This window comes from Pelobates fuscus, chromosome 6 (genome assembly GCF_036172605.1).
Source record: "Pelobates fuscus isolate aPelFus1 chromosome 6, aPelFus1.pri, whole genome shotgun sequence".
Taxonomy (NCBI): domain Eukaryota; kingdom Metazoa; phylum Chordata; class Amphibia; order Anura; family Pelobatidae; genus Pelobates; species Pelobates fuscus.
The window spans coordinates 270332367-270356833 of NC_086322.1; the positions used below are offsets into that span (position 1 = coordinate 270332367).

The window sequence follows — 24467 nt, forward strand, 5'->3', positions numbered from 1 at the left end:
AGCCAGCCCTGCACCGTTGGGTGCTTCCAGCTCTCAAAGAGGAGTAGACTGGAGCCCAGCAGTGCCCAGGTAAGTAGGCAAGCCACTGTAAAATGGTTTGACCATTCACATTGGGGGTACCAGGGCTCCTGGTACCATAGCCACTACAGCATGATGTAGTGTTTATGGTGCTTGGAGTGTTCCTTTAAAAAACAAAAATAACAAAGATATGATTTAGGCAAGCGAATACAGACAATAAAACCTGGGAGATTTGAGTTTTCAAAAAGGAAGGGGTATAGAATCTGGAAAAAAAAACTGTAATAAATTTCTTGGGAGGGGGATGTCTAAGAGAACTTTGCGCATATATAACAGGTTGTTTTTGAGTGACTTCGCTCGTGAACTAGGGCGCTGGTGGGCGTAGGTAACAGGGGCAGCGAGTGATACAAGTTGTGTTAGTAGCACTGCCCAAAGGGGGCAGAACCGCCTGGAATGGTGGTGGGTCCACCCGATAAACTGAGAGGTCAGCCTGTCTGCCTGCCAAATACACAGGCCAGCCCACTGAGGGCAGACCAGGCAGGAAGCATTGTTCCACTGCTTTCTGCAGATTCTTAGTGCCATTAACATAGAGCGAATGGGTCTAATGATGAGCTCCTGTTGCACTTTTTGAAAACAGTTTCCAGGTGTCCTCAAAAGCTGGACACCAAAAAACAAAACCTGGGATTTTAGGACCAGACCCTAAAAACATTTTGATTAGCTATGTGTGTTTACTAGAGTGGCAGGTCTATTTACTAAACACTGAATAGCAAAAGTTAATCCAAATGTCAAAATTCAGGCTAAAAGTGCCGACTCCAAAACAATTCTTTAACTCAACTGATATCATTGCTTGACTTTTTTTAGCCTTATATTTGCAATTCTATTTTCTGTTCTTTACAATTTACTGTACATTTTTTGCTATTTGATTTCCTATGTGCCACAATTTATGGTTTAAGGGGATTATTCACTAAACTCAGAATTGTAGCAAAACGAGTTCTGAATGGAAGACTTGAGGTTAAGATACATCATTTACAAAAATGATCTAACAAGCTTTATTTCGTTAGCTCCAGTCTCGCCATTCAGATTACAATTTGCTAGGACCCCCGTTCTCAGTTTTGGGTTTATTAACTAAACACTGAATTGGAAACTGGCCTGCAAAATTTAGACAAAAATAAGCAAACTATGACTATAGCTGAATTAGAGAAATTAATGCCAAAAAACAGCAATTTTAGCCTTAATTTATTTTAACATTTAGGTTTAATTTAGCTTAGTAAATAAACCCCCAAATAGTCAATTGACATGAAAAGAAACCCAAATTGCAAAAACTAGGCTAAAAAGAAAGTATTCACTAAAAAAAATAATTTTTTTAATACATTTTTTTTTAAATACAAATTTTGTATTGAATTGACACTAAAAAAAAAAAAGCAAAATTCAATTCTCTACAACTCAATGTTTAGTGAATACACCCCATATACGAATTCAGTGAACTCCCGCAACCAGAGCCTGGTAACCTGGAGCTTTGTAACTGAGCCACTAGGGGGCGGAATTCTTTACACAGCTGCTCCCATGTGCATGTGGTTTCCGGGTTAGAGCTTGTGAAGCCTTCCGGTTCATGGCAGCTCTGGTTGTTTCCACGTGTGTAAGACCAGGGAACCGAGAGGAAACTTTATTCTGATTAAAAGGGATTTATAAACAGATATGACTTATATAGCCGTCCCATAGAAGTGTTATAAAGCATAGGCTGGCTGTAAGGTATATAAGATTTAGAGAGAGAGAGAGAGAGAGAGAGAGAGAGAGAGGGGAGACAGACCCTGCTGTAACAATGTTGTCAGATTTGGACCTAATCGGTACCATCCAAGAAGATGATGAAGTCCCCGAGGAACCAGAGTCTGAGGAGGAGGAAGAGGTAAGATATAGGGCATGTTTATTGCCCATGTAATGCATGTATTAATATCAATAGTCCATTTAATCAGGAATTATGAATCCAACTCTCACCGGACTTTCTATTAGTTCAATTTGATATTTAACCCCTTAAGGACCAAACCTCTGGATTAAGAGGGAATAATGTCATGTGTCCTTAAGGGGTTAACAGTGAGAACATGACATGAAGCCATACTTCCCTGATATTATGCAGTTTATGGCATAGTGGTAAAAGGATAAAATCCTTGTATTGGGTCTTTGTCTAAGTGGTGTGACGTATTTGGGGCAAAAATGTTGAGATACTTTTCATTGTTTTTTTTTTTTTTTTTTTTTAAGGGTGATTGCTCAATATTTAGGTTTTTGCCCCAAGAATAGCACTTCGATTTTGCTTGACAGATCTCCCCAGGAGTATTCAATTTATTAGAGTGTTGGTCTCCTAATGCTGATAACCCTGCCCCATAATTTCATGGAGCTTACAAAAATACATCACAAGGGGGAATTGTATTGAAGGGATACTATAGGTACCCAGACCACGTCAGCTCATTAAAAGTGATCTGGGTGCTGTGTGCCAGGTCTCTTAACCCTGCATTGGTAATTATTGCAGTTTTTAATAAACTGCAATATTTACCTAAAAGGGTTAACTTTAGCAGGGCTGTCTACCAGACAGCCACTAGAGGGACTTCTGGCTCGTTAGGTGACATTTTGTCACCTAACTGACGCTGGACGTCCTCACGCGATGTATGAGGACATCCAGCATCACCTATAACCCCATAGCAAAGCATTGTATAATGCTTTCCTATGGCAGAAGTCCTAATGCGAGAGTAGCCATCGCTGCGCATGCGCATTATGTCCCCCACTGCCGACTGAAGAGCGTAGGCAGAGCCTGAACCAACGCCGAGGGACATCGGCACTGGAATCAGGTAATTGACCAAAGGGGGAGAGGGTACTATAGAGAGCTTTAGTGCCAGAAAAACAACTTTGTTTTCCTGTCAATATAGTTTCCTTTTAATAAAGTGCATAATTTTTATATTTCACAATTAAAACCCACACTGTTACAACTATGTCTTACAGAAACTGTCTGTCTGGATCCTGCCAGTGTCCTTATTTATGTTAAGCTCATCTACAAGTTGACCATGGCTCTGATTAAAAAAAAAAAAAAAAAAATAATAATAATTTTAAGTGAAAAGTTAAAGGGACACTGCAGGCACCCAGACCACTTCTGCCCATTGGAGTGGTCTGGGTGCCAACTCCCACTACCCTTGACCCTGCAGGTGTAATTATTGCAGTTTATATAAACTGCAATATTTACCTTGCAGGGTTAACTCCACCTCTAGTGGCTGTCTACTAGAGAGCCACTAGAGGGCACTTCCGTGATTATAGCACACAGTGTGCTATAGCGTTGCTGGACGTCCTCACGCTATGTGAGGACCTCCAGCGTCGCTGAAATCCCCATAGGAAAGCATTGAAAGCATGCGCAATAGGTCTACCCCGCTGGATGAGGTCAGCGGGGGCGGATCCTGAACCAGCGCCAAGGGACATCGGCGCTGGATACAGGTAAGTCCCTTCAGCAACTTGGGGTGGGAGGATGAGGGGGAGCTGCAGTGCCAGGAAAACGGTTTGTTTTCCTGGCACTGGAGAGTCCCTTTAATTGCCTGTTGAATGATAAGTATTATGAAGTGGGATTTGCAGTTACTAAAATGTGGTCTGATACTGCAGAGCTGCGCAATGAGCTTGTTAGAGAGAACCTGTTACGGTGCCGATTAGAATGTTGTGGGTAATGAGTTGCTGTGACAAAGTAAGATGCTGGTGTACATTTGTCCATTGTAGAAGAAAGTGGAGTTGTGTGAGCAATATAACATGTTGTGCAGGAATGGGGAATTTGTATCGGCCGACTCCCAGGCGAGCAATTTGTTTCTATTATTTTAGCCCCGCTGTGGGTAAGCGGCAAGGGCTGCATGGGGTAGTATTAGTGCTGTGGACGGACATCCCTGTTTGTTGGAAAAGGCGGATAAGGGCCACAGTGGACTGCCAGGCATGGGGAGGTAGGACGAGCTGCAGGCATAACTCGCTATGCACAGATCTTATGACTGCCAGGATACAGCTTGGCGTCCGGCATTTTTACTGGGGCTGTACCGTATGGGGGACTGATGTAGTTTGTGTGTAAGTGGGTCACTGTGTGTGTTTGAACATGGACTGTGTATTATTATTATTATTATTATTGCCATTTATATAGCGCCAACAGATTCCGTAGCGCTTTACTATATTATGAGAGGGGGGATGTAACTATAAATAGGACAATTACAACAAAACTTACAGGAACTATAGATTGAAGAGGACCCTGCTCAAACAAGCTTACAGTCTATAGGAGGTGGGGTATAAGACACGTTAGGACAGGAAATATCAATCAAATAGGGTGGGAGTGAAGCAGAGCTAGAGGAGAGAGTAAAGAACTGCCCTATAGGAGCGAGCAAGAGACAGGTATGTAAGGTAGAGGTTACTCTGGGAGGGCATAAGCTTTTCTAAAGAGGTTTTTAGGCACTTCTTAAAGGATTGAAGACTAGGGGAGTCTGATGGGGTTAGGCAGGCTATTCCATAGGAAAGGAGCCACCGCGAGAAGTCCTGCAAGTGCGAGTTGGCCGTACGGGTGCGAGCAGCGGTCAGGTGGTGGTCACGGGCAGAGCGGAGGGAACGAGGAGGGGCATACCTATGGATCTGTGAAGAGATATAAGACGGGCTACAATTGTTCAGTGCTCTAAATGTATGGGTTAGCACTTTGAATTGACTCCTATAGGATACAGGGAGCCAATGTAAGGGGTGAGAGGACCGACTAGAGACGCAAATCAGTCTGGCGGCAGCATTCATTACAGACTGTAGCGGGGCAATACAGCTTTTGGGTAGACCAATCAGGAGAGGGTTACAATAATCCATGCAGGAAATTACTAGAGCATGGACAAGCTCCTTGGTAGCATCTTGTGTAAGAAAGGGGCGGATGCGGGCTATGTTTTTAAGTGGCAATCTACATGATTTGGCAACAAACAGGATGTGAGGATCAAAGGTGAGGCCAGAGTCAAGTATGACGTCAAGACAGCGTGCATGCAAGGATGTGGATACCACTAACCTGAAAGGAGAGCGAGAGAGGAGGAACAGTATTAGGAGGAGGAAAGACAAGGAGTTCAGTTTTATAGAGATTAAGTTTTAGAAAGCGCGAGGACATCTAGTCAGAGATGGAAGAAAGGCAAGCAGTGAAACGTTGCAGGACGGCAGGGGAGAGGTCCGGGGAGGAGAGGTATATCTGAGTGTCATCAGCGTACAGGTGGTAGTGGAATCCAAAAGAGGCAATAAGTTTGCCAAGAGAGGCAGTATAAAGAGAAAATAGAAGGGGACCAAGGACAGAGCCTTGGGGAACTCCAACTGAGACAGGAGGAGGTATCCTTGGGAAAAGGAGACACTGAATGAGTGTTGGGAGAGATAAGAGGAAAACCATGAGAGGACAGAGTCACAGAGATTGAGCGATTGAATAGTTTGAAGGAGGGGAGAGCATGATCAACGTTGTCAAACCGTATTAGTATTGGTCAGAGAGTGTGTGTTTGTGGGTATGTGCGTCTGATGTAGTTTGTGTGTAAGTGGGTCACTGTGTGTGTTTGAATATGGAGTGTGGGTATGTGTGTTAGAATGACAGTGTGTGGGTTTGATGTAATTTGTGTGTAAATAGGTCAAAGAGTGTGTGTTTGTGGGTATCTCAGAATGAGTGTGTGGGTCAGATATAGTTTGTGGTATGTGTGTCAGAATGACAGTGTGGGTCAGTGGTTGTGTCAAAGAATGTGTGTACATGTGTAGATTAATTGGGACACAAGTTGATTAAACTTACATTTTTGAATATTATGCATATATAAATATGTGTATTATATTAAAGGGACACTATAGTCACTTTAACAACTACAGTTTATTGTATTTGTTCTGGTGAGTATACCGTATATACTCGAGTATAAGCCGACCCGAATATAAGCCGAGGCCCCTAATTTTACCCCAAAAAACTGGGAAAACTTATTGACTCGAGTATAAGACTAGGGTGGGAAATGCAGCAGCTACTGGTACATTTCTAAATAAAATTAGATCCTAAAAAAATTATATTAACTGAATATTTATTTACAGTGTGTGTATATGAATGCTGTGTGTGTATGCTGTGTGTGTGTGTGTGTGTGTGTGTATGTATGCAGTGTGTGTGTGTATGTATGCAGTGTGTGTGTGTGTGTATGCAGTGTGTGTATGAGTGCAGTGTGTATAATGAATGCAGTGCAGTGTGTGTGTATAATGAATGTAGTGCAGTGTGTGTATAATGAATGCAGTGCAGTGTGTGTGTATAATGAATGCAGTGCAGTGTGTGTGTATAATGAATGCAGTGCAGTGTGTGTGTATGAGTGCAGTGTGTATATAATGAATGCAGTGCAGTGTGTGTGTATGAGTGCAGTGTGTATGCAGTGTGTATGTATGAGTGCAGTGTGTATGAATGCAGTGTGTTTAGAATGAATGCAGTGCGGTGTGTGTATGAATGCAGTGTGTTTAGAATGAGTGCAGTGTGTGTATGTGTGAGTGCAGTGTGTGTGAGTGCAGAGCATTGGTGGGGGGTGGGCATTTTATTAATTAATTATTATTTTAATATTTTTTTAATGTTATTATTTTTTTAGGTAACTATATTTTTTTCTTTTATTATTAATTGTATTATTTTTTTTATGTTATTATTTTAATATTTTTTTTTATTATTATTATTTGTTTTATTATTAATATTTTTCGTCCCCCCTCCCTGCTTGTTAGCTGGCCAGGGAGGGGGGCTCTCACTCCCTGGTGGTCCAGTGGATGGGCTGTAGGAGGGGGCTGTCAGGAAGCTGTTACTTACCTTCACAGCAGCTCCTGTCAGCTCCCTTCTTTCTTCTCCGGTGCGTGCAGCTCCCAGGTCAGCTCCCTCTGCAACTCTCGCGGCCGCGCGGAGCGTTGCCACGGTAACCCGTGGCAACGCTCTGACCCCGCGGCTCTCGCGAGAGTTGCAGAGGGAGCTGACCTGGGAGCTGCACGCACCGGAGAAGAAAGAAGGGAGCTGACAGGAGCTGCTGTGAAGGTAAGTAACAGCTTCCTGACAGCCCCCGGTCCTTGTCTGTATTATGGCAATGTAAATTGCCATAATACAGACAACTGACTCGAGTATAAGACGAGTGGGGGTTTTTCAGCACAAAAATGTGCTGAAAAACTTGTCTTATACTCGAGTATATACGGTAATCAGTCCATTCAGGCTTTTTTGCAGTAAACGCTGTCTTTTCAGAGAAAATGCAGTGTTTACGTTGCAGCCTAGGGACACCTAAACTGGCCACTCCTCAGATGGCTACTAGAGGTGCTTTCTGGGGCAGTGCTACACACTGCAGATGATTCAATACATCTGTATGAGAAGATGCTCATTGGGCTGTGTTTGGTTTGTGCTGGCTCTGCCCCTGATCTGCCTCCATGACAAGCTCAGCCAATCCAATGCTTTCCTATGAGAAAGCATGGTGATTGGCTTTGATCAACACGTCTGATCATGTCAGCCAAGCAGGCAGAGCCAGCAGCAGCAGACTGGATTAAAGGAAATGTAAGATTTTACTATATTTAGGGGAGGAAGACAGGCCAGGGGGTATAGATGGTGTTTTTAACACTATAGGTGTTTCTGGCCCTATAATGTTCTTTTAAAGGAACACCATAGTGTCAGGACCGCAAACATGTATTCCTGACCCTATAGTGTTAAGCCCACCATTTAGGTGGCTTGCCTCCGCCCCCCCCCCAAGCCCCCTTAAAAGGAATTAAAACTCACTTTATTTCCCCTGCCCCTGATCTGCCTTCTTGATGGCATCATCAGAATCGCCACTTGTTAGCCAATCCAATGCTTTCCCATTTGGAAAGCATTGGATTGGCTAAAAGCGGCATGGGACGGGGGCCATACACCGCTTTGGCCAATCAGCACTTCTTCATAAAGATGCATTGAATCAATGCATCTCTATGAGGAAAATGTAGTGTCCCATGCAGAGTGCGGAGATGCTGAACGACAGTGCTGCCTACTGTGAGGAGTAGCCACTTGAAGGTATCCCTAAACACTAAAATGATAGTGATTTTGTGTATATAGGCCCTTATAGCAATAATAATACAAAAGGGAAAAATCTGTGCTGCTACTGCTACTGTGCTGCAAGTCTCTCACTCCTAGCACAGACAGATAGTAGAAATTGTGGGGAATTGGGGGAATAGCAAATAGTGTAGAATATCAAAATAGAGTAGTTTGATGATTGGGTTCACTCACATTAGGACAGTCTCAGATCACTCTGGCAGGCGAGTATTGGGGATAACGAATGTATCCTGGTTTTCCTTTTAATAAAGTGATTAAAAAAAAAAAAAGGTATCTGGTGTAGTTTGTTAACCCCTTAAAGACACAACTTCTGGAATAAAAGGGAATCATGACGGAATATTTGTCATGTGTCCTTAAGGGGTTAATAAAAATGGGTGGATGGAATTTGTAAGTAAAACCGCTCACCTGGAGTAGAGCCTATAAACCTGGCTCTAAGTATAGCAGCTTATGTTGCTGGAACACCTGGATCTGGCGTCCACAGGAAAAGATATTGTTGAAAAATAACATTTATTGTGATTAAAACACTACAATAGTACTTAGAGCCAGGTTTATAGGCTCTAATCCAGGTGAGCAACATAAACACTGCCTTTTCTCTGAAAAGGCAGTGTTTGCATGAAAATGCCTAAAGGCAAGGATTATACTCACCAGAACAACTACATTAAGCTGTAGTGAATAAAGTGTCCCTTTTAATGTTTACATATATAGTGTATATATTATAAGCATTGCTTAAATATGCATAAAACACTAAAATTTCAGAGAAAAAAAAATGTGATTCACATTACTTAAAAATTTCAGCCAACATACACCACATACAGGCAGCACACACACATTACATACAGCTAACACACACACACACTTTACGTACAGCCAGCACACACACTGACTACACTCACGGTAATTTACAAAACGTAAATTTACATGCGCTTTAGTGCTCTCAATGGGAAAGCATTGAAAATGCTTTTCAATGCTTTCCTATGGGGAATTGAGCGACGTGTGCTAGGGACACGGAAGTGCCCTCTAGTGGCTGTTTAGTAGACAGCCACTAGAGGTGGAGTTAACCCTGCAAGGTAATTATTGCAGTTTATAAAAAAACTGCAATAATTACACTTGCAGGGTTAAGGGTAGTGGGAGTTGGCACCCAGACCACTCCAATGGGCAGAAGTGGCCTGGGTGCCTACAGTGTCCATTTAAGTAAAAAATACCCATGATTTAACTGAAACAAAGTTACAGATTTTTTTCAGATCTGCTATTTTTGCCTCAATATTTCCATTTAAATTGAAATTGTAAAAATTAGTTTAGCAAATAGCCCTGTCAATGTCCACAGCTCTAGACAAGGGCCCCTAATCTTTGGTATTATTTTGTTTTAGGACAAGTAGATTGTCCTGACAGACGAGCAGATTAATAAATAAAATACAAAAATTCTACACCCCTGTTGTGCATAATGTAATGTTTTTATTTCCCCAGGAGAAAATCATTCTAAACAAGAAGAAGCAGAAACAAGCTGGGCGCAAGGGTGATTTTAACACAGAGTTCATGTTTGGTGAGCGGGATTTTCAGGCCGATGACAGTTGGGTGATGGATGATGTGATGAAGCAGCTGAAGAAGGTGGGTTTGGATTTGTAAGCTTCGTAGGGGCATGCAGTAGGAATTATGACTAGGAAACCAACCCTGCTTTTTTGGTTTTCTCCATCTAAATCTTGGTTTTCCCTGCAGAGAGTGGCCACCAGCCTAGATGATAAAATCGAGACTGTGAGAAAGAGAAGGAAAATTCAGGTTGGTGCAATAGGAAAGCGTTTTTGGTGTTGCATAGGACCTTGCCAGGAGAAAATTCCATGTTAGTAAAGTGGTCGATCGGAGTGCCTTGTGCATCACAAAGACCATTCGGTCAAATTGTGTGTTCTACAGGTTTAAAACGTCTGTTCTAGCAATGCCTAGTACTTGCAAATCGAAAGCTGAGATTTCCTAATTTTCACAGGAACGGGCAGAAAAAGAATCTAAGCAAGCAGAGAAGGAAGATGATGTGAAAAGCGAAGAAGAGGAGGAGGAGGAGGAGGAGGAGGAGAAAGACGAGGAGAATGTTGAAGATGGTGGAGAGAGTGAAGAAAGCGATGAAGAGTTTTCATCTGGGGAAGAAAAAGTGCTAACGAAAGCAGGTAAAGAGATGGTTGGCAGCTGTTAAATGACTCCATCCCTTGTCTGCTTGCCAGTTCAATTCATATGTTGCTTTATGTTGTTTTTATTATTCTATAATATATATCTTTTTATTTTTTTATTCCAGACACATTAAGAGTTAAAGAGAAGAAAAGAAAGAAAAGAGCCCCGGTAAGGGCAATATACATGTGAACTTTGGGTGCTTTAGGAATTTACACTTGGTGTGTCCGTCAGAGGCGTAACTAGAAACCACCGGGCCCTGGGATCCCCCTTCATTTCTCCTCCCCAATGCAAAATATATGTATTGCATTGGAATTCCTTTAATATTTGACTTTAAAGTATAATCAGAGGAAGGGTCTTAGTTGCCTTAGTTACATGGCAAATTGGGGCAAAATGTGTCAGATGGCATAGCTTCATTCAGCTTCCAGCTGCTACACCTTGCCATTTTTAGCATCTTTTAATTTTAGGGAAAATCACACAAAATAAAACAAACGTTTAAAGGGACATGCAAAATATTTATAATTTAATATATTCTAATTTCATTACAGCTCTGCTACTGTAACACCAGCCACTTGCCCCCTTTTCTTTTTTTTTTTAATAACGTATTCTTTATTGTTTTCATATAGAATGGGCATACAGAAGGAAAGCGGGGAGAGGGATCAAAAAGGTTTTGTTCATTTTGGCACACTTAACATCGTTACATTGCATATTGGACATACAGAGGGTTTGACATAGTACACGTTATACCTTGTTGTGTATATTAACTGTTCGCCGAACGAGAGTGTCCGAACATCAGATGTAGTATTCGGCTTATGGCAAGTTACTCTTAGGTGCATGATGTCGGACTAGTATTTGCTCCCTTTATGCGTTAGTGTGCTATTCGCCTTTCGGCTATGTCCCTTTGATAGAGGTATGTCAGTGCTAGTTACATGTTGGTTTCATTTGTTTCAAGATCAGCGGGGTTCGAAGTGATCTATGTCTAAATGGCCTGATCCCTGGGAGATACCTGTATGTGGTAGCTCTCTCGTATTATATGCGTATGTTGTTATGCAGGGGTCAAGTGCGTGATGTCATTTCCCTTTTCAAGGCTCGTAGTCGAGGGTTGGGGGGAGGGAAAGGGAGAATAAGGGAAAAGAAACCTAGTGAGGGTGTTGGTTGTGTCCCTTGTGAGGTCCGTCTCTGTCGGGGTCGTCTGAGGGTGGGAATCTTGTCTAGGGTCATGTGCAGTCGTGTGTGCGTTGGTGTAACGTATGAGTGGCGAGCAGGCTCTCCTGCTCTTAGTGGCAGAGGTTGCGTGAGTCCTGACTTATGTTAGCCTCTCTTCGCATTAGGCTAAGGGGGTTGTGAAAGTGGCTTCTGTTTTGATAAGTAGGTGCCACATCTCGGTAATGAATGGGCTCAGCTTCCCTATTTTCAGATGGTTCCACATGTGGAGTTCATAGTCCACTGTCGTTGTAATTTCCTGGATTGAGGGAAGAGTAGAGGTCTTCCAGTTTCTAGCTATTAGAGTGGAGACTGTGCTCAATATGAGATATATCTTTTTTTTTAGCTGGTTTGGGGGTGGTATCAGGGAGTGATCGTAAGAGGATTGTTTTTGGTTCGTGAGGTAGGGTACATTCTGTAATTTCTTGAATCATTCGTTCCGTTGTTTTCCAAAGTTCGTTTACAGTGTTGCAGGTCCACCACACATGTAACATTGTGCCTCTGTGCCAGTTGCAGCGCCAACATTTGTCCGTCGTTTCGGGGTATATGGTGTGCAAGCGGGAGTTTGCGTGATGTTTCTAAGTGGGCCGCGCAGGAGGACAGACCTTCGTGCGTCGTGAAAATTTTCTTCCATTCTCGTGGAGAGATTATTTCTTGGAGGTCTTCCTGCCAGTCGTTCATGAATTTCCATGTGTCGTCTGTCTTGGGGTTTGCTAGGCTGTCATAGCAGGTGGAGAGCACTTTTTTCGGGGGTGTTGCTGACATGCATTGCAATTCGAACTTCGTCACTGTGGTTCGTAATGTCTGTCTTCTGTTGTGGATTGAGTTGTCTTTCAGTAGGGCTTTTAATTGTAGATAAGCGAACGTGAAGTTCGACGGGAGTGTAAACTCGGATTAGAGGTCTGGGAAGTGTTTCAGGCCTTCAGACGTGTAAAGGTGATACATATGCGTGATGCCTCTTTCTTACCATTTTTGGTGCGGGAACGTGCCATTACAGTGGTGTAGAGTTTTGATTGGGGCAGCTAGTGCCCATGGGTGAGCTGAGCATAACTTTTCCCTGCAATTGTCCCATGTGGATAGTAAGAGTTTGGTGGTGGGCAACATGTCTATGGATCTTGGTCTTGCGTGTTTGGGAGTCCACCGAGTGGAATATAGGTCATTGTTGGTGCAGAGCTGGTTTTCTAATTCTACCCATTGTGGAGGTTGTTTCGTTGCGTGTGCGTAGTAGTATGATTTTAGGTTAGGGAGTCCCATTCCCCCTTGTTTTATGTGTCTGAAGAGCAGGGCTTTAGGAACCCTGGGGTGCTTTCCACTCCAGCAGAAACGAAGGAGGATTGCTTGTAGGCTCATCAAGTAGCTCTGCGGGATCTTGATTTGCAGGGACCGGAAAAGATACAGGATTTTGGGGAGGATTGTCATTTTGATAGCAGCTATCCGTCCGACCCATGATAAGAATAAATTTTTCCAGCTGTGTAGCTGTTTTTCAATGTCCCGTAGCAGTTTTGTATAGTTCGCTGCGAAGAGATCAGTGTGTTTGTTGGTTATCCTGATGCCTAAGAACGTTAGATGATCATCTCTCCAGTCGTATTCGCTGATTTTAGGAAGTTTTCAGTGGCTCTAGGTACATCTCTTGTTTCTTGGTGATGTTGAGTTTGTAGTAGGATTGTTGACTGTATGTGTGTAATTCTATGTGTAATGATGGGAGAGAAATGAGTGGTTGGGTGAGTGTGAGTAGTATGTCGTCCGTGAATAGATTTAATTTGTAGTCCTGTTAGCCAAGTGGCACTCCATGTATATTGTTGTTCTTGCGGACGGCTTTTACCAGGGGCTCTAGGGCTAGGACGTACAGGAGGGGAGACAAAGGGCATCTTTGGCGGGTGCCGTTGGTTATCAGGAAGGGTTGAGAGCAGAACCCTAAAGTCAGTACTGTCGCTGTGGGGTTGCTGTATAGTGCATGTATGACAGACAGGAATGGCGGTGGAAAGCCGTAGAGAGTCAGGGCTTCGTGTAGGAAGTGCCAGTTCAGGCGATCAAACGCCTTTTCGGCGTCTAGCGAGAGCATAATACTCTTTTTTGGTCCGTTTTAGGAGGTGGTGTATATCAAGGACCTTTCTGGTGTTTTCTGGGCCCTGTCTGCCTGCTACGAAACCTACTTGGTCTGTATGAATAAGGGAAGGCAGTATTGTTTTAAGGCGGTCAGCATGAATTTTTGCGTAAAGCTTAGCATCTGCATTAAGCAGCGAGATTGGCCTGAAATGTTGGCATATAGTTGGAGGCATTCCTGGTTTGGGTATTGTGATTACGTGAGCTGACAAAAACTCAGGGGGGAAAGAGCTCTGTTTAGTTGCTTCATTAAAGAATTGGGTGAGTGGAGGGGCTAGTTCGTGTTTGAATGCTTTGAAATATGTGTTGGTGTACCCATCTGGGCCTGGTGCTTTACCTCTGGGCATTGCATCTATATGGCGAAGCACTTCTTCTGTGGTGATTGGGGCAATATGTTATGCTGATTGGTGTGCGTTAATAGTGGGGAGTGCGAGTTTGTTGAGGTAAGTCCTTATGGACGTCGGTGTAGGTCAGGGCGAATTTGGGTCGTCTTTCAGGTTATATAGAGAGCCGTAGTAACGGGCAAATTCATTACATATCTGCGTGGGCTGCATTACTTTTTGTCCGGTATGTGTGTTTAGGAATAGTGTTCTTGTTTGTGCTTGTTTGTCCCTAAGTCTTAGCGCCAATAGTTTCGTAGCCTTGTTGCCCATCGAGTAGGATGTGGCTTTTAGTTTTTTTAACGCTGTAGTTGTCTTGCGTAGATTTGTCGTTGATTTCGTTTTGTGTGCTTTGTATTTGTTGTTGGAGTGTCTTTGTGGGATTTGCTTGGTTCGACCTATGTAGGTCTTGAACACTTTTGAGGAGTGTGAGCAATGTGGTATTGTTAATCTTTTTAAGATATGCTGCTCTGCCTATCAGGATTCCTCTGATGGCTGCCTTGTGGGCTAGCCACAGAGTGGCGGGGGTTGGGCCAGCAGGGCTGTTGGTCGTGAAGTATAGAGTTATTTCGCTCTTCACTGTTTCTCGGAAAGAGGGTTCGTTAAGGAGGTGTTCGTTCAGCCTCCAGGGGCTTCGATTTTTGAATTGGTATCAGTCTGCGAGTACCAATGACACTGGATTATGGTCTGATATCGTGGATGTTTCTATGTCGCATGCCCTTATCTTATTCAGTCCCCGGACGTTGTGAGTAATTATCTTAATTTTCCGTGGGTGGTGTATGCTGTGTTTGCGTCTAGTATCTGTTAGTGGTATGGCGTGGATGCTTGTCGTAGTAGTAGGAGGGGAGGTGGTCTCGGTCCTGTTGGATCGGGGGACCTGTCAGTGTGGCTGGTGTGAATGTCTGTGTGGGTCAGTCAGTGGGTATCCGTGGTGTGGCGGGTGGTGGTTGCAACCAGGTGTACAATATAACACAATAAATCAAATTAAGAAAATTAAACAATCAAGCAATAATCAAAGAAAGTATCTTACAATGATGACTTTAGAGGTATGTGCCTTAACTATGGCACTTCCTAAGTGGGGGTGTTGTGTTCGGTTCGGGGCAAGAGGAGGTCGCTGCGGGCCCAACATGAATCGGGTGCGCCCCACCCATATGTGTAGTTAACGTGCATTGGTTGGATCGATCAACACCTTCATGGGCAGTATAGAGCCTGGTTTGTAGCGGTAGAGGCTGAGACCTTAGGGGTCAGTAGTTGGTAGGGTGTGGTCTATGCGAGTAGGGAAGGGTTTTAGGCAAGGCTCTATGGGTTTTCGCACGTAATGCCGCTCCCGTCTCAAGAGGGAGGATCTCGGGTGTGTATTATAAGGGTACTAGTAAGCAATTATCAGTGCATTATCATCACATTATAACCTAATGTATAACAGCTAAGTAACAAAGTAAACATGTTTAGAACTTGCTGTATCTCGCTGAGCGTGTTCATTCGTCTCTCGGAGATGTGCGTCTCGTCTTCTGAGGGCGCCATTCTTCGTGTAGTGGTTTACCGGGGTTTCTGGGGTTCGGCTGCGTATTCCGGGACATACCCCATTGTTGCAGGAGGTCCATTCCTTCTGCTGGTGTAGTTGCCGAAATGAGTTTCCCTCCTTTCGATATGAGCCACTTGGCCGGATAGCCCCAGCGATATGGTACTTGATGATGTCTCAGCGTGTCTGCTATGTCCTTGAAGGATCGCCTGCGTTGTAGTGTCTCCGCAGATAAGTCCATGAACATGAGAATGTCTTTGAATTGAGTGGGTAAGTCCTTTTTGGTACGGTGTATCCGTAGTAGTTGGTCCTTGATGTGATAGTAGTGGAGTCTCATGAGGACGTCTCTCGGGGGGGCAGGTGTTGTGGCTTGGGAAGTCTATGGATGCGATCCAGGAGGAACATTTCTGCGGGGATATCAGGAAGTAAAACTTGGAAGAATTCTATGGCGTAGGCCGTTTTGCTGCACAATATCTTCCGGTACTCCCCTTAACCGTACATTATTGCGGCGTGACCTGTCTTCTGCATCAGCTAGTTTGGTCTCTTGCCTGTAAAGCTGTTCCTCAATTTTGCTGAGGCGTGTGTCAGTTTCGTTATGGGCCCTTGTGAGGCTTTCCATTTTGCCCTCGAGGTGGGAGGTCCGTGCTTCCAGGTCATTGAGGCTTTTCCTCATGTAATTTAGGGCCACTGTGACAGTAGTTTGCATTTTGGTAACTGCTGCATCGAGCATGGATTGTAGGAGACGCTCGGTCGGGGACAATCTTCTTGCCTACTCACTGTATAGTCGTGCTCAGTGTCATATTCCGGGTTGGCGCCATCTTCGGCCTGCGGACCGGCGGCTTTATGCTGTGGCGTTCTAGCCGCAAAGAAGGCTGATTTGTCTTTCGCCTCCGTGTGTTTCTTTGTCCGGTGTTGGGACATCGCTCCAGCGTTTTGGGTCGGGGAATACACCTGGAGAAGCTTGTTTTAGCCGCGTTGTGGAGCCCGTGGTAGCAGAGCTCACTTAATGTGCATCCATCTCGCTCGATGTCCGGCCACGCACCCCCCCACTTGCCCCTTTTAAGACGTGATTGGCGCTGATTGTAAACCTTTCCTTAAGCAGGAAAAATTTTCCTCTATGACACAAATAAATCAATTGGAAGCAGTAGAATGACATTTTTGTATTTCTGATGTTAGTGCTCTTTGTTTACTGTTTTTGTTTATTATCATCTATAATTATTTTTTATTTTTATTTTATTTTTTTGCTTTTAGCTCTCTGGATTTTTTGAGGATGCTTCTCAGTTTGATGAGAGTCTAACATTTCAGGATATGAATCTTTCTAGACCCCTCCTTAAGGTAATCGGAAATGTTTTTCTGGATTGGAGAGCATTACTGTTCCTTTTCTTTCTTGTAATTTGTAAACGGCAAGTCTCTACATTATCTTGTTTAAAATACCCATTGTGTTCCTTGCTTTATTGTATAATATGGGTCCTCCTTCCCTAATCATTCTCTCTTTTAAAGGCAATCTCTGCTATGAGTTTTCAACAGCCAACACCTATTCAGAAAGCTTGTATTCCTGTAGGATTGTTGGGGAAAGACATATGTGCGTGTGCTGCTACGGGAACTGGTAAGAATTGGATCAGGTAAAAAGAAGCCACAGTCGGATCTATGTGTCATTTTTCCACGTTGAATTTTATTTGGTGATTTTTCTCTTGCCCAGGGAAAACCGCGGCGTTTATGCTTCCTGTCCTTGAGCGTCTTATCTACAAGCCACGTGAGGCTCCAGTGACCCGTGTCTTGGTTCTGGTTCCGACACGTGAGCTGGGTATCCAGGTGCACGCAGTCACTAGACAGCTGGCCCAGTTCACAGAAATCACAACTTGCCTGACCGTGGGTGAGCAAACGGCAATTATAAATAACACGAATAAAGTAGATCAATAAGTTATGCATTTGTTAACCCGTCAGAAACGGTTTGTGCGCCTCTCAGAGCATCATGTGTCTCCTGTGCCGTCTTTCAGGTGGTTTGGATGTTAAATCCCAGGAAGCTGCTTTGCGTTCCGGTCCTGATGTTCTTATTGCCACCCCAGGGAGACTGATTGACCATCTGCATAACTGCCCCTCGTTCAGCCTGGACTGTATTGAAGTGCTGATTCTTGATGAAGCTGACAGGTGAGAAATATGTAGCATTTGTGCCTCTTCGAGGTCATAACATTTTAAAGGGTTACTCCAAATACAAAAAGATAAGTCCTGCGCTCACTCCCATCACTCTTGGGCGGTATCACTCCCATCACCACAGTACACATCAGCCCCAATATATAGTTAAAAACCAAAGGAAAAAAGTAACCTGCGCGCTCTCCTTAATCCCTATTTATATTTAGACAAATGGAGGTCATTTAGTTACTCCAATGGCCATTGGAGGAAATGCCCGCCTGCCAACTCCAACCTTTTTTTTACTATTTAGGTTTGTTACCTTATAATGCTTATAATATTGGGCATTTCTAGCAAGGTTCCCTCCCACCCCCCAAAACTGTGAAATTGTTTTAAAAAAACGTACCTGAAAAAGAGCGCCATTCAAAGCTCCTGCCGCCGATTTCCTTCCTGCGTTCAAAGTCACTGCAGCCCTTGTGTGGTCCCATTATCAGATTGGACCATTTTGTCGTCTCAGAGCGCATGAGGGGGAAGATGGCTACGTCTGTTGCCAGCGCGCTGATGTCAGACCTAAAATAAAAATTTATATGCACAGAAATGACATTAGGCAAAGTCACATGTGTCGCTGATGTAACTAGCCCCCAGTACAATAGGTAATATATCTCTGGATGTGCAGCTTTTCAATAGAAACGTAGCACATCCAGACTCTTACCCCCACGACCACTTCTAATCACTGAAGTGGTCATGGTTGTTGGCGTAACCCTTTGACTTGCTGCAACTGCAATCTGTCAGACACACGGTGTCGCCCCTTAAACAATGTGCAATTTATTTAACCAGCATTACAAATCTTATAGAATTCTCGTGTTTAAAGGAACACAAGTCACCAGAACAAGCTTAATGTAGTGCTTCTGGTGTTTGTAGCCTGTCCCTGCAGGATTTTCAATGTAAACACTGCCTTTTCAGAAAAGAGGAGGTATTTACATTACATTTTCTTTTAGCTTTCTTGTAAATACCCCATGACAATGATTTTGTGCCAACTATTTATGGTTTCTAATTTTCTATGTTTACAGGATGTTGGATGAGTATTTTGAGGAACAGATGAAGGAGATCATCAAACTGTGTTCCCATCAGAGGCAGACCTTGCTGTTTTCCGCTACTATGTCTGAAGAGGTAGCATTCACAAATTAACATATAGTTATGATTCATAACTAAATATATATGTATGTGTCCGTGTCTTCAGTTGTATTTATAATGAACTTGAACCTTGCACCCTACAATTTTACACAAATCCTTCCCCTGGTGATTTTAATACTGACCTGTACGAATTACATAATCGTTTCAATCCTTGTGGCAGACTTTTATAAAGCCGTGAGATGTCTTGAGAAACCAACGTTATTGAGACCAACGTGTGTTCTCTTTCCGTGGAATATCCACTAAGGTCGGATATTGCACTGGGGTACTTAGATGTATGGGATATACATGTGTGTGTATGGATAGATGAAGCAGAATTCATTTATGTTTAGTATAAATATATTGACCATTAGTTTAGAATAACCATGGAGTTAAAATGTGAACTGTAAGTGTAATCTGATTGATATTCTGATATAAAACTATATCTTGTATATTTTCATGTTCGTGTACCCAGGTCCAGGATCTGGCATCTGTATCCCTCCGAAATCCAGTGCGTATCTTTGTAAACAGTAACACGGACGTAGCCCCGTTCCTTCGCCAAGAGTTTGTCCGCATCCGACCAAATCGTGAGGGTGATCGGGAAGCCATTGCTTGTGGTGTGTAACCAATTGCCTTGATCTGTTTGCTGGCAGTGGTTTTTGGTTGGTCAGTGATGTCTGGCCTAGTGTCTATTACGGTTCTCTTGTGCAACATGTATGAATAACACACGGTTTATTCTTGCAGCACTCCTGACGCGCACATTCCAGGACCACGTGATGCTCTTCACCCAGACCAAAAAGCAGGCACATCGGATGCACATCCTGCTTGGTTTGATGGGAGTACGTGTTGGAGAACTTCATGGAAATCTTTCCCAAACACAGAGATTGGAGGCGCTGAGGTACACACTAACTTTCTTATTGTAGACCTAGTCTTCCTGAGTTCTTGTGCTTTTGTTTTATTTTCTTGTGATGCTTCACTTCTCACATGTTCCACTACATATTTTTAGACTTAACTTCCCTTTTAATTCATTCAGCAACCAAATACTTTTTATATACTTATTTTTTTTTTTGTGTTTGTTTTTTTTAAGACGCTTTAAAGATGAGCAGATTGATATTCTGGTGGCCACAGATGTGGCTGCTCGTGGTCTGGACATTCATGGCGTTAAAACGGTGAGTAGTTTTCTTGTGTAGTATTGTGTCATGCAGGATTGACTCCTGTGTGTTGGGATAGTTAAGAGGAAACACTCATATGAAGGCATTGGATTGTCTGAGATATTATCAGTTCTGATGATCTCAGCCAAGGAAGTGGGCTGGGGGGCAGAGCAAAACACCACCCTGGCTAATCGGCATCTACTCATAGAGATACATTGATATGAAGAAAGTTCAGTGTCTCCATGCAGAGGGTGGAGACCGTGAATGTCAATGCTGCACACTGCCACATTACCCAGGAAGCACCTCTAGCAGCCATCTGAGGAGTGGCCAGTGGAGGTATCCCTAGGCTGTAATGTAAACACTGCATTTTCTAGTAAAAGACCGTGTTTAAAACAAAAAGTCTGCAGGGACTAAACTCATCAGAACAACTACATTAAGCTGTAGTTGTTCTGGTGACTATAGTGTCCCTTTAAGAAAGAAAACACATGGCTATTTCAATCTAGTACAGATATTTGGTGTTTCTGTACTACTTTAGTGGTTTCTTCAATATAGAATGGCTCTTGCATTAATCAATGTACAATGGTACAGCCATCTTCTATTTGTTTACCCTTCTAACATATATTTCCCTGCAGGTAATCAACCTTACCATGCCTGGCACAGTGAAACATTATGTACATAGGGTGGGCCGTACAGCACGTGCTGGAAAAGCGGGACGATCCGTGTCTCTGGTTGGAGAGGAAGAAAGAAAGATGCTGAAAGAGATTGTGAAAAAAGCACAGACTGCAGTGAAGGCGAGAATTCTTCCTCAAGGTGAGATGATTGCCATAGAAGGTTAAAAGTAGCCTGGTTAGATGGGCAGATAAAGAGTTCCACATTTTGGCAATTGTTGAAAGGATTTTTCTCCTTACTCTGCAGATGTTATTTCCAAGTTTCGGGACAGGATTACAAAGCTCGAAAAAGAAATTTATGCCGTGCTGCAACTAGAAAAAGAGGAAAGGGAGATGCAGAAATCTGAGGCGCAGGTGAGGCCACTTTAGTTTTTTGCTTTTTCAGCAATTTTATTTGTCTATTGTAATCAGACTTTGGTGGTGTTTTTTTCCTTTATTTATTTTTTAATTTGTTTACTTATCCTCATTATAATTCCAGATCAGTCTTGCCAAGAAAAAACTTGACCCAGAAGAAGGGTCAGAAGGACAGATGAAGAGAACCTGGTTCCAGACCAAAGAGGAGAGGAAGAATGAGAAATGTAAGAAAATGGTCCTTTTAAAAGAAAGCGTGTGTTCTTCTGGGTTTGGCTGTTCTTATTTACATTAGGAGCATGTTTGTGAGCCATCCTGGTATTTGTCTCATATTTACCAAATCTATGATTTCATTTCCTTCTCAAGTATCACATGCCCTCCAGGAGTTTGATTTTGCTTTAAGAGGGAAGAAAAAACGCAAGAAGTTCTTGGCGGACACAAAGAAAAAAGGAGAGCTTACGGTAAGATGCAAGTGACAAGTTTGTGCCTTGCAGGCTTTATGGTCCTCTGGTCATTGACTCTACTTCACTTTTCTGTGTCTTCAATTTTGAAAATGTTGTATTTTTTTTGCAGCCGGAGGAACGCTCACAGTTCGAGGTGCTGAAAGCTCAGATGTATGCTGAGCGTGCAGCCAAAAGAGATCACAAACCAAAGAGGGCTCGAGCAATGCCTCCTGACGAAGATCCTTCAGGTATGAAGGAAAAAAATAAATCACACTGGGTTGGGTGAGAGTGAGTGATATAGAAGAAAAGTGAGTTTGTGTAGGGTTGGTGAACACTTTATTGGCTAACCCTGGTGTAGTTATCTTGGCCATATCAAGTCAAGCTAAATATTAATGTTTAAATTATTTTGTACAGCCTTGAAGATGAAAGCCAAGAAGAAGAAGAAACATACTGTGTTTGATGAGGAACTTACCAACACAAGCCGCAAAGCTCTGAAGCAGTATCGTGCTGGGTATGCATTCTCATGATCCCCAACCAGACAACCTTCCAGCTCCAAATTTTAGGACAGGCTTTCCCAAACTCCGGCTCTCCAGATGTTGCTGAACTTCAACTCCCATGATTCTATGAATGTAATAGGATGAGAATATTTGGAGTTGTAGTTCAGCAACATCTGGAGGGCTGGAGTTTGGGCAAGCCTGTTTTAGGAAATCCCTGTACGCACAGAGCCAATGTTATGGGACAGTTTAGAGCCATTGGAACACAGTCTGTAGTAGTGTTTGCACATGTCGCTTTTGATTTTATTTATTTATTTATTTTTTTTTTTTCAGGCCTTCATTTGAAGACCGGAAGCGGCTGGGAATTCAGCAAAAAAGGAAAGGCAGCAACTTCAAGTCAAAATCACGGTAAAAGATCCTCCACTACATAGACTGTGACGGCAGATAAGAACCATTCAGCCCATCTAGTCTGCCCAATTTTCTAAATACTTCCATTAGTCTACTTCCATGGCCTTATTTTATAGTTAGGATAGCCTTATGCCTATCCCACGCATGCTTAAACTCCTTTACTGTGTTAACCTCTACCACTTCAGCTGGAAGGCTATTCCATGCGTCCACTACCCTCTCAGTAAAGTAATACTACCTGATATTATTTTTAAACCTTTGCCCCTCTAATTTAAGACTATGTCCTCTTGTTGTGGTAGTCTTTCTTCTTTTAAATATAGTCTCCTCCTTTACTGTGTTTTATTCCCTTTCCCCACATAATTTTATGTCACAATGTAGAAATTACTGGGCACAAGAGAAATCAGTAGTGTAAGGAGAGCATCTATTGGGACTCCATGCAGATACCGAATAGTTTTGTTAAATATTAAGCCATATGAGAGGAACACATAATTGAGATTTTACCAAATTATAGTTTAACCCCTTAAGGACACATGACGTGTCTGACACGTCATGATTCCCTTTTATTCCAGAAGTTTGGTCCTTAAGGGGTTAAGCATCTTAGAACCGAAAAAAACCCACTTTAGATACAATAGGGTAATCCTTAAATCTTGGCCTGGTAGGGGGTACTTTAGGACTGGGTTGGGATCCCCCGTCCTAGATGGATGATGTGTTACATATAATACTGTGTAAACATTTTTGTGAGCTTGTCAAAACTACCAAGTCCATAAGCATGCAAAAAGCAAAACTATACTGCTCCATTGTAAATCCTGCAAGCTTAGGTTGGTGTAGCTAACATTTGTAATTCTAGTCAATATTTTCATTAGCTAAGCATCAAGGGGAATGTAGTCCACAACTAGACAGCTGAAAATTGACTATTTTGACATTTAAATCACATGTTCAGTTTTCTGCAAGAGACGTACTGCTAGACATATCACGACACCCATCTTGCACCACCTGCAAACTATGCAAGCTAACACCAAGTTAAATGTATTTCTGTGAAACTTTTCTAATATTTTTCCATGTTCTACGTTTTCTCCCAGGTATCGTAGGAAGTGAGCCTTGTCTCGGTCGTGTCGTGTGGATTAACGCTGTGCACCTTACTGTATCAGTGAGAGGCATCAGTTTGAAATGGTGAATCTGTTCTATCTGGCTTGTGTTCCAGCTCGGAATACCTCCCAGATACGAGGACCCTGGTTTCAGAAGTTCCATGCTTTCTTGTATTTTTTTTTATTTTCCTTTTTCTTTGACTTGCCCAATACATTTACATTTCTAAGAAGACTCTGCTGAACGTGGGCAACATTTTAGTCTTGTCACCTGAACGACATGGTTATGATTGATTTACTCCAGATGGTGCACACTGGTGCATTTTGGCATAACGTTGTAAAATGTAATATTTGGGGGGTTTATTACATGTACCAGCCTATGTAGCCATAAATGTTTACTTCCTTATTTCTAAGCATAAAAAAAAAAAAAAAATGTCGAGTAAGTGAAAAGTCAGGAATCAAGTTCCCATTCTCCTCAAAAGGGTTATCGGAACACGTTGTTCAGAGTGGCTACTGGAGTTTATTTGACCTCCCCACTGCTTTATTCAAATCACACTAAATCAGATGGGGGTTCAATTTAAAAATTTTTAACAAATGGATCTGTACTGTAAGAACATCTGCATATCGTGACTAATTACATAAACATTTATATTTCCTTATCAAGATACAAACTAATGGTGTGTCTCTTGTGCTTTTTTTTTCTTAATTTCTTCATGTTAACCTTTTGGTTCAGAATATAAATTTATCAACAAACATAGGTGACTTGTAGATTCAGACAGCCATGTACATCAGCAGAAGGAATAAACTGTTTTTTTTTTTTTTCTCTTGAATGGACACTGTCACCAGATCAACTGCTTAATTATTGATATTTATTAAGCGCCAACAATTTTCGCAGCGCTGTATAATGGGTGGAATAACAGGCACGTATTTGAAACCAAACAAGTTGGACGCACAGGAACAGAGAGATGTGGTGTTACCGGTAGTAGTGATTTATAAAGAGGCAGAATGATATTCTCATCCCGTTTTTTTTTTTTTTTTTATTGTTTTTTTATATACGTGACAATACATTACTGGTCTTGGCCACTGCCGATTGACATTGCACATTGTTGCCTAGTTTGCGGTCTATAACAATTCCTTCTTGTGTGT

The 24467-nt window shown here is 42.6% G+C and overlaps 1 protein-coding gene across 1 annotated transcript; it reads left to right on the forward strand.

Annotated features, from left to right (window-relative positions):
- The first annotated feature begins 1791 nt into the window (after positions 1 to 1791).
- Positions 1792 to 23911, forward strand: DDX27 (DEAD-box helicase 27). Its single transcript, XM_063459118.1, has 21 exons — positions 1792 to 1918; positions 9539 to 9679; positions 9788 to 9847; positions 10050 to 10227; positions 10353 to 10396; positions 16682 to 16765; positions 16931 to 17036; positions 17130 to 17303; positions 17428 to 17578; positions 18628 to 18727; positions 19203 to 19344; positions 19472 to 19625; positions 19815 to 19896; positions 20511 to 20688; positions 20794 to 20900; positions 21025 to 21124; positions 21264 to 21358; positions 21471 to 21588; positions 21755 to 21851; positions 22168 to 22242; positions 23319 to 23911. The coding sequence occupies exons 1-21, from the start codon at positions 1835 to 1837 to the stop codon at positions 23332 to 23334; spliced, it is 2286 nt and encodes a 761-aa protein (XP_063315188.1). The 5' UTR covers positions 1792 to 1834; the 3' UTR covers positions 23335 to 23911.
- The last annotated feature ends 556 nt before the right edge of the window (positions 23912 to 24467 follow it).